Source organism: Antechinus flavipes, chromosome 2, assembly GCF_016432865.1.
Source record: "Antechinus flavipes isolate AdamAnt ecotype Samford, QLD, Australia chromosome 2, AdamAnt_v2, whole genome shotgun sequence".
In the NCBI taxonomy this organism is placed as follows: Eukaryota; Metazoa; Chordata; class Mammalia; order Dasyuromorphia; family Dasyuridae; genus Antechinus; species Antechinus flavipes.
In genome coordinates this window covers 185,645,556-185,660,553 of record NC_067399.1, presented here as the reverse complement: position 1 = coordinate 185,660,553, position 14,998 = coordinate 185,645,556, and the positions used below count along the sequence as shown (strand labels likewise).

Genomic DNA, 14,998 nt, shown 5'->3' with positions numbered 1-14,998 from the left:
TACATGGTGTGACAAGTAGAAAAAAACACTAGACGTGGAATCCAAAGACCTAGGTTCAAATTGTGGCTTGATACTTACGGACTAGAAGATTTTGGCTAAATCTCTTGATAACTCTGACAATTTTCTTGTCCATAAACTGAGGAACTTGATTTGTGTGATCTTTTAAGGTTCTTTAAAGCTCTGTATTATTGCTATTAGAAAATAAGAGCTAGGATGATCTCACTTTCCGCTTGGCATTCTTTTGGCAGATTGTAAACTTGAAAAATATCCCATGGTAGTAGAAGCTACTTCAACATGATTACTTATATTTTATGTGTAAATCATGAAAAATTATAGTGGGGAGATCTTGGATCTTTAAAACTTTAAAGCTCAATTCAAGTATCACCTCTTTCTCCAAGAAATGTCCATTTGCCACAATTACCTTTTTCCACAGAGCTCATAAAATTTGTTCTGTGTTTCTCTAAAGCACTGGTGTCAAACTCAGATAGATACAGGAGCCACTAAGTCATATATAAGGATCCCTGTAGTCTGTATATTGACTAAGTTTTAAAATGCAATATTATCTGTTCTTTATTGTGTTTTCATTGATTTTAATGTAGTTTAGGTTCTACTCAGAAGTGTTATGGCTGCATGGTGCAAAAAGAAATTGTGTGTGCCATCCATCTCTGCTCTAAAGGACCCATTTGGTAATATGTATGATTGTTTTTTCTGGTGTCTTTCTTCCTCTTAACCGGAAAGTTCCATTAAGGCAAATTATTGGCTAATCAAAAAATCACGTATTAAGTGTCTACTATTTTAGGTTTGGGAATAAAAAGAAAAAAAGTAAAGCAGTTCCTGTCCTCATGGAGCTTATGGTCTTATTTATAATTTTTCTTTCCCTTAGCAGTTGTTTTGCTCACAGTAGGCACTTAGATGTTTATTTGAATGCATCAATGAATGACAAAATGACTAACTAGTGCCGTATCCTTGAAGCAACAAGGTTACTGAATTACACTGAGGGTAACAGAGACATCCATGGGTGAAAATTAAGCTGTCACAGAATGCAAGGGATGCTTAAATTTGTGATGAGTCTGAATGTTCCAGAAAACATCCTGTGTGGGTAGACATTCCAATCCAGGAAATAAGGATGCCAGAAAGATAGATTTGAGCTAGATTCTTTCAGCTCTGATCAGATGAGGATCTTACAGAAGTCAGGAAACTAAAGTTCCCACAGACAGTATTTTAAGTCCTTTGAGATTTTGGTTATTTTACAGCTGCTCCTATCCATCACAAACTGGAAATGTCTGTTGATATTTGTTTTCAGGAGCACCTCAAATTTTTCAGCAGTAAGTTCAATCATAGAGCCTTAAGGCTTATTGTTTTTTTTTCCTATCACTTGTAACTATGTCTACCTGTATTTGTCTTCTCTAAAAACATGTTTACTTCTTCTCTTTGTGGCACTTGATTTGGAAGGTTTGTAGCCATCCATCAATCAACAGACAATAAATAAATACATATGATATATCAGACACATTGCTAGATGCTAGGAATATGAAGGAAAAAATGAAATAATCTTTGCCCTCAAAGAACATTCATAACATTACAAGATAAATCATTTAGAGAGGTACAAAGCAAGATATTATTTGAAATCTATGAAGAAAATCATTAGAGACCACATGCATTAAGGAAGGCTACTACTGGAGGAGAGACATGTACATATGTCAGTACACAGAAAATACATGCAAAGCAAATAAAAGATAATTTTTTGACAGAGTAGCTGTCAAGTTCAGCAAGGGCTTTATATAGAATGCAGTACTTGAGATACTATAGTAAGGTATCCATACTTTGCTTTTTTGTAACTATTGACCATGGAAGGCTATGCAGTGGTGATCAAAGAAGATCTTTATAACTATAAAAATCCTAAATAATTTTAAGTTATTATTACAAATAATAAGATGGAAAAAACTCTAAACAAACCCAAGGTAGCTATTTGCCGAATTCACTATAATATACATGCAAACATGGTTATAATCCTAATGAGTTATTGCTCCATTTTAGGATGTCCTTGGCCTAGTTGTAAGTAATTTCTATGCTGTATCAAGTTTTTTATGTACTCAATACACTATGAGACTACTAGTACAAAATTCTTGACGATAGTTCTACCTACAAATGTTTCTCAGCTTTCACAAATTAGCACAAATCCTTCAACATCAGAAATAAATGTGGTATCAACAGCAGAAATAAAATTAATAAAGAAACATTGCCATCTGCTTTTTCACTTACCCTAATGAGCAAAGACTTTTTCATATGACTTTTAGCTGAAACCTGCTATGTATGTTGTCTTTCTCCATTACAATGTTAGGTTTTGAAAGCAGGGATAGTTTCAAACTTGCTATCTATGTATCCAGATCTTAGTACAATGTTTTGTAATTAGTAAGAATTTAATAAATATTTTCATTCATTTAATACATAGTTAAGAGTCAACAAATGAACTTGGAATCTGGAAAGTTTGATTTAAATCCTGTCTAAGATAGTTATTACTTGTGTGATTCTGTTCAATTCAACAGTCAAAATAGGTAAATATTTGCTATGAGTTAAGCACTCTACTTTGTACTGGGGATACAAAGAAATGCAAAAGTATAGTCCCTGCCTTCAAGGAGTTCACATTCAAAATGGAGAGACAATCATTCATTTCATTTTCATTAATCCACAGCCAGCCTACAGTCTGGAATAAGCAATCTAAAATATAGGAGGGGAAAAGCTAGAACATAATCTGGATTTTTCTTTTGGAATTAACAAACCATGTAATGATCTTTATTTGTCAAATATAAAAACATACCACTGGGCAAGATGAAAGGGTTGACTGTGAAGACCAAGTTATCACCCTGGATACCTTAGAATTATCCAGAATCAGGATAAGCAAAAGTCCTTGGTCTTTAGGGGTAGAAGTGAAGGGAATGGATGCAGGATCTCCACAACCTCCTTTCTCCTAGTCTACCACCAAAAGTGGCTCTGGCTTGTCTTACTCCACCCCCTAATCCTTCTTACAATTCTCTGTATACCCCAAAAGATTGATATGTGATGACTGCATATTTAAAGTTCAAGAGTCAGGAATTCAAGTTAAGGGAACACTCTTCAATCTTTATTCTTTTTGAGGTGAAGAGGAATTATGATAGTAATATGGGCAGCTGCGACAGGAAGCCAGCCAGAAGAGGTGAAGGGGGATTGCAGGTGAAGGGGGATCAGAGGTGAAGGGGAGTCACGATAACAATGTGAGCAGCTGTGTCAAGACGCCAGCCAGCAGTTTCTCTTTCCACCTCCCTTTCCACTCCCCTGCCTCCACCCACCAAAATCGTCATTTCCTATACAACACATCAGGACTTGCACAAAGAATGGGCGGGTGCCATTCTTTCTCCAAGTATATATATTAATAGTGTATGGTCCAATTACTATTTAGCCTCATGTGCTTGGGACCTCAGTGCATCTACTCGAGCCTCAGCCCATTACATTGAACCAGCACAGAATAGTTGGAAGGATCATTTTCCAAGGATATGCTAATAGAGTATTGTCCAATCGGTAGTTAGCCTTAAGTACTTGGGTGTCCATCCTCAGTGCATCAACTCAGAATTTCAGCCCATTACATCTCCCGCTTTCTTTTGTTTTAGAACACAGGTGGTCACGCCATCCCTGATTCCTCAGGGAGGTGAGAGCGCCCAAGGAGAGGTGATCATGCCCTCCCTGACTTCTCAGGAAAGGAGGTGAAAACACCAAAAAGGAGGTGATCATGATCCCCCTGACTTCTCAGGAAGGGAGATGAAAAGTATCAAAGGGAAGTGGTGATTGCTAGCGGGTTTCTAGGTTGAAGGGTCTTATTAGAAACAGGTATACACAAACCTATCAGCATGGAAGGTATTACACAAGCGCACAGCAATAAAGCACAGGCTGTTAGTGATGACTCTCCCCAGCCAGTGCAGGCTCAATGTGGTGTAACAAACATGAATTGTATATACAAGTAGCGATATAACAAACAATATAAATCAACATGGTGTTGTAAAAGATTTCCAGAAGTCCTAGAAGGAAGGTATATAAACAACAGTCACACATACGCCTTCTTCAGCAGCCAAGAGATAGTCCAAAACCAATCTATTGTCCATTGCTTCATGTGCCAGGGAATTCAATGATCCCCACAACTTTTTGAAGTCCTGCAACAGTCTTTTTATGTGTTAGGGAATCCAATGATTCCTGTAGATTTTGAACTCTTGCAACAGTCTTATCATTTCTCATAAAATCCATTGATTGCTGAGGGTTTTGAAGTCCTACAACAATCTTATCATATCTCACAGAATCCAATGATTCCTGAGGGTTTTGAAGTCCAACAATTTTTGATGTCCATGAGTCAAACGTCATAACTGCCAGCCTCTTTCAGTGGTGGGCACAGTTAGAGATGGAACCATCCTTTGTTTCTTGGGTCTTCTCCTTTGTTTCAAGGGTCTGCTCCATTTCTCTCCAATAGACAAGGCAAATATGGCTCATTGACACCCATCTGATTCTTTCTTCATTTGTAGAGATGCAAACAAACCTTCTCCCCCAAGTAATTGACCTATCTGGTCCTTTCCATTCACCACTTTCTGGGTCTCTCCACATCACCTGGTGATTATCTAAAGATAGTGGAACTGCTCACACTGAACACTGTCTCTCCAGTTTTAAAACCTGTCTGCTGGAGCCAGTGCATCTTTGTCAAAAATCAAGAAGTTAATAGTATAAAGAGTTAGATTTAGAAGTTCTCTAAGGTTACCTGTGGCTCCCCCTTTCTTTTGTTTTTGGAGGAGCATCTTAATGTCTGTTTCTCCTCTCTATTATTATCTGTCCTTGAGGATTAAAGGGTATGCCAGTGATGTGTAAAATCTGATACTGTGCACAAAAGTGTGCAAAATATTTAGAAGTATATGCAGGTCCACTGTCTATTTTTATTGCTTGTGGCACACCCATAATTGCAAATTTTTGGATAAGGAATTCAGTGACCACTCAGGCTGTCTCTTGCTGCTGGTATTGCAAAAGTGAATCCTGAAAAGGTGTCTACTACAACATGGATAAAAGATAGACAACCAAAAGATTTATAATGGGTCACATCCATTTGCCAAATTTCATTGGGTCTCAAACCACGAGGTTCTTCCCTGGAGGCAGTGTAGGAGTGTGGAAAGGAAGGCAAGCTGTACAGGCTTTTACTATGTTCCTAGCTTCCTCTCTTGTTATTCCAAATTGTGAACGTAAAGCTCGAGCAGCCAGATGATATTTAAAATGAGGTTCTTGGGCTTCTTGAAATAAAGGAGTATTGGCCAACATAGTTAGAGAGCTATCTGCCTTTGAATTATGATCAAAAACAGGACTGGAAGTCCACTATGAGAGTAGACATGCAAGATATAAATCTTACCTGGATGCTTTCTCACTTGCTCTTGAAGTTCCTTAAAGAGCTGATATAGATTGGAAGCTACAAATTTTATTTGGGCTGTGGCAATTCTTTGTACCACACCTACTGAATAGGCCGAGTCAGATATTATATTTATATCTCCTGGATAATAAGTAAGAGATAGAATGATTGCATACAATTCATTCTGCTGAATGGACTGAAAAGAAGTTCTAACTACTCCATAGTTAAGTCACAAGAGTATACAGTGCAAATATTATGTTTGGATTACATCTGTAAAGATAGTTTGTCCTTTAAGAGAAACTTTAGAAACTTTTTCTTCAAGAATCCATCACCAATTATGTAATAGTTTGGTTATCTTTAATGGAGACCCGTGTGTAAAATTTGGAGCCGTGGCCAATAAAATTTGCTACTCTGGGATGTTTTCCCAGCATACAATAATTTGTGCATTAGTATAAAGGGTGTATATCTTGTCAAGTCTTATCCCAGATAATTGTACTGTTTGCTTAATGGCCTTTAATAAAATTCTAGCCACAAGCACTGGGTAAGGAGTAAGGCTTTGTTCTGGTTGTGCTGGGAGGTTCACCCACTCTATCACATTGTCTCCTTAATGAAGGACTGCTGTGGGTGCCTCTTGTGTAGCAAAAACTGCTATTTCCAAGGGTTTTTGAGTGACTCTTTCAACCACATTGGATAAAGCCAGTTCAACTTCTCTCAAAGCCTCTTGAGCTTTTTTTGTAAACTGGCATGGTGAGTTTAAAGCAACTGTCTCCCCTTAAAATGTCATATAATGCTTGCAATTGATATGTAGTCAAGTCTAACACTGGACACATCTATTGGATATCGCCTATCAATTTCTGAAAGTCATTTAAGGTATTTAGCTTCTCATTCTTAAGGAAAGTTTTTGTATTGTAACTACCTTAGGGTATACTTCATATCCTAAATATTGAAAAGGGGCATATCTTTGATTTTTTTCTGGATTTATGTGCAATTTGTAGTTCCTTAGTGTTTCTATTGTCTTTTGTAGACATGCTTCTAACATTTGATCCTCAGGTGCACAACCCAATATATCATCCATGTAATGCAATAACATTACTTTTAGAAATGCTTTTCTTATTGGAGTAAGAGCAGCAGCAATATACATTTGACACAGAGTAGGGCTGTTTTTCATTCCCTGTGGAAAACTGTCCATTAATATCTTTTATAAGGCTCAGCTAAGTTAATGGTGGGCACTGACAAGGCAAATATTTTTATGCCCTTCTTATCTAGAGGGATAGAATAGAAACAATCTTTAAAGTCTATAACCAAAGAGGCCATTCTCTAGGTAATTGAGTAGGAGATGGAAGTCCAGGCTGAAGAGTTCCCCTGGTTTCCATCTGTTCATTTACCTTTCTTAAATCAGTCAACATCCTCAATTTTCCAGATTTCTTTCTTACAACAAATACTGGGGAATTCCAAGGACTTAGAGAAGATTGGTAGTATCCTTGGTCAAGTTGCTTCTGTACTATATCTAATAAGGCCTGAATTTTATCACTAGCTAAGGGCCACTGTTCTATCCACACTGGTGTATCAGCTTTCCATTGGATAGGAACAAGTGAAAGTGTTGGCAGGCCTTCAACAGCAACCCTGCCTAAAAAAAAGAAGTACTCATTTGTAATCCTAATTATTATCATTGTAAAGTAAAATGTCTCTTCTCCACAGATTGATAGGAATTTTTTTAACTAAAAAAGGAGTAAAAACTCCTGTTTCACCTTCAAAAGTCCATCTCAAAAATGGACTATTATTGATCCTCCTAAAGCAGACAAAGTCTGCTTTAATCTTTGGCCAGTGACTGGGCCAGTTGGCACCTCTAATGACTATACAATCTGCACCAGTGTCTACCAATCCTTCTAATTTTATGCTATTTCTATAGATAGTGAACATAAAATGGTCAGCTGACAAAGCTGCTGTCTAGTATATTCCTGGATTTTGTTGCTTATAGTCAGAATCTAGGCTACTATCACCAGATTGCTTATTAGGAGTCGGTATCAGTAAACATGATGCTACTATTTCTCTTGGTTGGTAAGTCACACATTGTCTAGCTGTATTAGTGACTGGGATATTATTTATACATTCCCCAGTTTCCCACATCAGTGTATGGATAAACACTGTTTTGTACGTACTCTCAGGAAGTGAAATGTCAAGCCTACTGTGCCTGGAGGCAAGGGATCCATAGGCCGGACAGGAACAGATTTCACCTCTCCAGGGGATATCTCAGTTGTCCCAGATGCATACAACTCTATTCTCCCCAATTGTAATCCCTTTTTCCTATCAGGTTGCTTCCTGGCTAGTTGGTCATGTCTAGGTACTAGACTTCTACTCATTCTCTGGGTGCACCATCAGCTGTCATCATGTCCCAATTATTTTTTGTCTTGGGCCCTGGGGCTGGGCCCCTCATCCTGTTTCCCTGAATCAGTCTACATTCTTTTGCCCAATGGAAGCCTCTGTTCATTTTGGACATGGGGTATTGGGTCTTGTTCTCCCACCCTGTTTTCTCACTCTGTCTCTATGCCAACACTGAGCTTTCAGATGCCCTACTTAACCACATTGAAAGCATTGACGAGTATCTCTGGAATTCCCTTGCCAAAAGGGACCATGTCTTCCCATGTTGGGATCTTGGGAAGTCTGCATCATAGCCTGGCTATAAAAGGCATTTGTTCCCACTGTGGCACAGCATCTTATGATCTCCTCTAAAGGAGCATCCTTGTGTAGTTCTAGTATAATTCTTCTATAAACCTCATTAGCATTTTCTTTAGCAAGTTGCCTCATCATAATGCCTGTTACTACATTTTCACCATTAGTTCATACGATAGCTATCTGCAGATGTCCTACAAAATCAGCAAAGGATTCATTTGGCCCTTGTGCAATTTTTATGAAGGCCTCACCCTTGTTGTTTTCACTGGGGAGAAAAGCCCATGTTTTGATAGCATGCTTTGATGATGATGCTATGGGGTAATCAATCTGTACTGAAATTTCTGCATAAGAACCTACACCTGTTAGTTGGTCATAGGTGATTGGAGGATTAACTCCACTATGACTATTTCATTGGGCTTGTATCCTACAAAGCTCACTATATTCAGAAGGCCACAACAAGTTTCGTCCAGGTTCTAAATATATCCTTGCTATAGATTTCCAGTCGCTAGGGGTTAAGACTTCATAAGCCAAATTCTGTAATAACATCTTAACATAAGCTGAAGTAGCCCCATAAGGCGTGTAAGTCTTTTTCAGGTCTTTGAGGATTTCTGTCAAAAGGAGTGTGTCTTCTACTTTCTTGACCCAAAGAGTTAAACTGTTGAATCACAGGATATATTCCTATTTTCAAATCAGCTAAATCCTGCCCTTCTTCTGTGGTTTTAAGTAGTGCCTTTTTGCAATCTAGTCATAGGAGGATGTGATTGCTGGGGGGAAGTGCTGATGATATCACTGCTCCTTCCACTACTCTTCCTCCCCGCATCGTGTAAGGTGAAGTTGATAGGGTAAGTCAAGAACCAGTTCTAGTTTAGGTGGAGTTGAAGCTGCCTTGTGAGAACTAGAATCACCATGCCCTTCACCATGCCCTTCATCCTCACTTAACTCCTCATGCCCTCTGGTGATATTGCTATTAATCTGTTCTTTGTCTTCCTCTTTTTCCTCACACTTCCACATCTGGCTGTTCTGAAATTTTTTCTTTTTTGTATAACTTGCAGGATTCTTTAAGGCCAATTGTATTATGTTGTGTATATAAAATGTTTCCTTGGAAATTGAACCAGGACTTTTATCATTGTAGCATTCACATAGTTGATCTCTTTCTAGTTTCCAATTATCTGGCCCTATATTTTCTTCTTTTAATAACCAAGGGGATGTGCATTCTAATGTACCCAAGAGTCTAATGATCTGCAACCAAGTTATAATTAAGCCTTGTCCCTTGATCAACTTATGTATGCTTTCTATAGTGCCTCATCGGGGCAGGGGTGAGGGAGAATCTTTTCCTAATATCTGCCCCATTTCAGCTAGAAAAGGTTACTAGTTTATCCCTTAACAAAGTAAGTTCCCTGTTTGTCTATTAAAAGGCTGACCCTATTTCCTGGTCACCGGGGACTTCTTCAGTGAAATTAGGGTCCTTGGTCCACACATTGGGCGCCACATGTGAAGACCAAGTTAGCACCCTGGATGCCTTAGAATCAGCCGGAGTCAGGATAAGCAAAAGTCCTTGGTCTTTATTCTTGGTTTTTAGGGGTAGAAGTGAAGGGAATGGATTCAAGATCTCCACAACTTCCTTTCTCCTAGTCTACCACCAAAAGTGACTCTGGCTTATCTCACTCCATTCCCCTAATCCTTCTCATAATTCTCTGTATACACCAAAAGATTGAACCAGCACAGAATAGTGGGAAGGGACATTTTCCAAGCATATGCGAATAGAGTATTGTCCAATCAGTAGTTAGCCTTAAGTACTTGGTTGTCCGTCCTCAGTGCATCAACTCAGAGTTTCAGCCCTTTATAGTTGCCCATGCTAATTATGTGTGTGTGAGTATATATATGTATATATTTGTGTATATATATATGTATACATGTATATATACATACATACATATATACATTTGTATGTATATGTATATATATATATATATACACACAAATTATTATTATTATTATTATGTTGTTGTTGTTGTGAGATGCTTTGTTATGTGAAAAATATACCTGGCTTTTTTTTCTTGAATTTGGTTTTCAATCATCAGTATAAAAGATCTAGGTGAGATATTCTACTCTCCAAAAAACATTTTGTTTAATCAATTTGATTCATTCATCATTAGCTGACAAGTCTAAGACATATTCTAACATTTATTTTATTGTGATTGTTCTCTGATTTTTTCAGAGCAAATTTTGATGACACCGCAACTTACTCAGCTGTGGCAACCAATGTCCATGGACAAGTCTCTACAAATGCTGCCGTGGTTGTTAGGAGTAAGTATTAAAGTGGGAAGAAACATGTTTTTTCCATCTTTCTTTCCTGTTTGTTTTTGACAATCTTTGATGAATTGTTTTGCAGGGTTCCGAGGAGAAGAAGAACCATACCATTCTGTGGGACTCCCCATTGGGTGTAAGTGTTTTATTTTCCCTTTTCTGGGAAGGTTTTAAATGTTGTATAGAAATAATTATTTCACAAGTCAACATTTTATCTGATATCAAGTAGCAATACATTTCTAAAGTTTTTTCAAGGATGGCTTTCATACAATCCAAGATTCAATTAACTTTTCTTCCAATTGTGTGAGAGACAGGATTAAATGATTCTTAAAAATATGATAAAAAAAAATCCCTGTAGACAAAAGGATTCTTATTACTATATATTTAAATTGAAATCTCTTTTCGTTGTGTTGGGTAGGCCAATACTATTACGAATGAATTTTAAAAATTATGAAATACTTATTATGTACCAAAGTTTATGCTAAGTGTGGGAGGTAGAAATACAAAAAACTTGATGATCCCTGATCTCAAGTACTTTCAAATAGGGGAAAGCAGCAAATATAGGAGGACCAGATAGAGGTATTTTTACTGATTTGTTGCTGTGGACTATTCAAAGTCATCCCTTGGATTTTCTTGGTCTACAGGGGCTAAGAAAATAGGTTGGGTCAAACTTGTTCTTAGCAACAGCACATAAATAGCTTCCCCTCAGTAGTCCATGAAATTTGAACCACCATTTTTCTAACACAGTGATTTTTGTGAATTGTGAAGGTTACCTATAGCCTAGTGGTTAAATGTCTAAAGATCAATACTAGCATAAATGAAGAGAGTGAGAGATCACTCATAAGCTGTGTACAATTTAGCCTCTAAATGAAAATGATTATATTTGCTTAAATGGTTTTTTGACTTTATCCCAATTTCACAGTTTGGATATTACAAACCAAAGGTCTATATGGGAAGAGCCTGAAGTAAAATATCTTGTACTTTCATAGAATACATCAGTAGCAATTACACTTAAGCCAAAAAATATTCAGTAAAAATTGTCCATTATAGTTGCTATATAGATTTTGCACATTGTCAATTCTAAATCATATGGATGAATTACCAGTGGCTTGGCATAGTGGTTAGTAGACTAGACTTAAGAGAGAGGAAGATCTGTGTTTAAATCTTGCCTCAGACATTTACTGGTTGTATAATCTTTTACAATTCATTTAAGCCCTCAGTGCCTCTATTTCCTTGTCAATACAATGATAGGATTGGACTCAATGGCCTTTAAGGTTCCTTTTAAATTTATTATCCCATTATCCTATAATTTATAATCCTATGGTCTTTTATATCCTGCTGTAGGTTTTTAGGCTGTCAACTCATAAACTTTCCTGATATTCATATAGCAGTTTTTTGGTTCTCAAGTACTTATCATACATGTAGAAATGGTGTGTGAGCAAATGTTTGAATATGTCTTAGGGTATCCCCTTGACTATATTCCTAGGCCAAATAAAAATTAATTGATTTGAGGATTATCTTAATTGTGGGGATTATAGAGGACCCTTAGAATTTATCTATTTTCCAAATCCTGAAAACCAAGTCCCAGAGATATTAAGTGATTTATTCAAGGTCATTTAACTAAGGAGTGACAGAATGAAGTTACCTGATTCCCAGTAAGATTGATTTTCTATGAATTATACCAAATAACCTCTCACATGCCTTTTCCTGCTTCCATTCTTTAGAACAGGTTATTGAGGGATGATTGTTTGTTTTCTGATTCTTTTGGATGTAGTAAAAGTGCCACTTTGGATAAGTGGTAGATCATTTATAAAAATAATAATTAAGAGTGAAATGAAGTATTTTAAACTATATAGCTCATGCCTTCTGCTTTTAAAAATCTACTTGGACTGACTGTCATTCTTACAAATGCCTATTACTTATTTTTTCCAGTGCCTTTGTCGTCTGTAATTCCTTATACCCATTTTGATGTTCAGTTTCTGGAAAAGTTTGGAGTCACCTTTAAAACAGAAGGTGAAACTGTTACTCTCAAGTGCTCCCTGGTGGTTACTCCTGACCTGAAAAGACTCCAGCCCCGGGTTGAATGGTACAGAGATAGTAAGTAGCTTTACTGTCTTTCTGAATTCTGAGATTTTGTTAGTGTGAGCATCTCCTTAAACAAGACATCTTCTGATGGTCAACTCTTTGGTGATAAGAAGCATCTCTGGCTTTGGCTAGGCTGTCTCTCAGATGGTCGCATATCCCCGGGTCTATTCTTAATAGCTTTCCAACTTGGTTCAGTACAGTTTGCACTTCTCTGTTATAGAGAGCCCAGTGTCCATTTTATCTTGAGGTATCAGGGGAGGACTTTAGTAAATATGCTTTTTTAAAAAAGTTGAACATGTGATCTTTAGAAAGGAGATTACTTGGACAATTTCTCACTTATCTTTGAGTTCTATGCATGAAAATGAAAAGTGATTCATTTGTATTGATTTTGCAGCTCCTTTATTATAACTACTTTTTCAGATAAATATTTGACTACACCATTAGCTGAAGGCAGCCAAAACTATGTTGAATGACTAGATAGAATTTGGCAGTAATGTAATTGACCTTGAAAGTTATCCAAAGGAATTGTTGACAGATTAACTTTGGGGATTCTGAATTTAGATAGGTTCCCAGAAAGAAATTTCTGTTGCTACTTAAGAAGAATATCTCCCTAACAGCCACCTTGAATCAAAATGATGTCAATAGTACTGTTGTTTTCCCTGGAATAGTAGTAGGAAATATATGCTTTGCTTGAAGGTTTTTGAAGTTCAAAACCAATCTGCCCTATTTCTGTGGTTTTCCTGAGGTGATGCTAGATAGATAGATGAAGGAAATATTTACCATCAGCATCATTGTCTCTTGGTTATTTCTCCATCCAATTTACCAGTATTCATTATGTACATACTATATGCAAAGCATTGTTCTGTGGTATGAACACAATTTCAAATATTTGCTTTATGTACTAGATCTGGTATTTTTTTGGTTATAAGTAAGTCTTATTAAGGAAATCCCTCAACTAGTACAAGTTGGCACCTGCTCTCTGTGTATATATTAGAGAATTGGTTAGAGCATTAAAAATTATCCAGGATTACAATGGATAAATGGTCAAAGGATATGAAGACAATTCTCAGACAAAGAAATTAAAACTATAGTCATGTGAAAATATGCTCCAAATCATTATTAATCAGAGAAATGCAAATTAAGACAACTCTGAGATACCACTACACACCTGTCAAATTGGCTAGAATGACAGGGAAAGATAATGCGGAATGTTGGAGGGGATGTGGGAAAACAGGGACACTGATACATTGTTGGTGGAATTGTAAACACATTCAGCCATTGTGGAGAGTGATTTGGAACTATGCTCAAAAAGTGTGCATACCCTTTGATCCAGCAGTGTTTCTACTGGGCTTATACCCCAAAGAGATATTAAAGAAGGGAAAGGGACCTGTATGTGCCAAAATGTTTGTGGCAGTCCTGTTTGTAGTGTCTAGAAGCTGGAAAATGAATGGATGCCCATCAATTGGAGAATGGTTGGGTAAATTGTAGTATATGAATGTTATGGAATATTATTGTTCTGTAAGGAATGACCAGCAGGATGAATACAGAGAGGCTTGGAGAGACTTACATGAACTGAGGCTAAGTGAAATGAGCAGAACCAGGAGATCATTATATACCTCAACAATGATACTGTATGAGGATGTATTCTGATGGAAGTGGATCTCTTCAACAAAGAAATCTAACTCAGTTTCAATTGATCAAAGATGGACAGAAGCAGCTCCACCCAAAGAAAGGACACTGGGAAATGAATATAAACTGCTTGCATTTTTGTTTTTCTTCCGGGTTATTTATACCTTCTGAATCCAATTCTCTCTGTGCAACATGAGAACTGTTCAGTTCTGCACACATATATTGTATCTAGGATATAATGTAACCTATTTAACGTGTTTAGAACATCTGGGGGAGAGGGTGGAGGGAGGGAAGGGAAAAATCAGAACTTAAGAGAGTGCAAGGGATAATGTTGTAAAAAATTACCCTGGCATGGGTTCTGTCAATAAAAAGTTATTTAAAAAAATTATCCAGGCTTATATAGCTTGAATGTGTGGGAGGCAAAACTTGAACCCAAGTCCTTTTGACTTCAGTATGATTCCAATAAGAAATACTTTAGAAATTAGAGGAAAAAAGAAAGCACTAGGACCTAGAAAGGTCTAAGAAGTGTTAATGGAGAAGGAAAAGTTTAAACTGGATCATGGATTATAAATTTAGGTCTTTGAAGAGATCTTAGAAGTCATATAGTCCAACATTCATAACAAAATTGAAGAACAGAGAAGTTAAATTACTTGACAAAAATTTTAAATTGAATACTTGACAAAATATACTTAGCAAGTATTAAATGGAAAAATCAATTTTCAATCCCAGATTTTAGGAATCTAAATTCAGTATTCTTTCCATTGAACTATTGGTATTGTTTTACTCAGTGGAGAGAAGGGATGTTAAATCTTTATTTGGGCCTTTCCTTCAATAATGAAGCAAACTCAGGAAGAGAAAATTTAAAATAGTTTATTGTGGCAGCCAGAAGAGCTAGAGTAT

General features: G+C 36.9%; 1 protein-coding gene across 1 annotated transcript in view; it reads left to right on the top strand.

Moving 5' to 3' along the window:
- The window catches only part of MYOM2 (myomesin 2), a 150,995-nt gene that overhangs the window by 36,951 nt on the left and 99,046 nt on the right, over positions 1-14,998 (top strand). Inside the window, exons 7-9 of the mRNA XM_051975997.1 lie at positions 10,296-10,384; positions 10,470-10,520; positions 12,317-12,481. Of these exons, the coding sequence (XP_051831957.1) occupies positions 10,296-10,384; positions 10,470-10,520; positions 12,317-12,481 (305 nt within the window). The remainder of the gene's footprint in view (positions 1-10,295; positions 10,385-10,469; positions 10,521-12,316; positions 12,482-14,998) is intronic.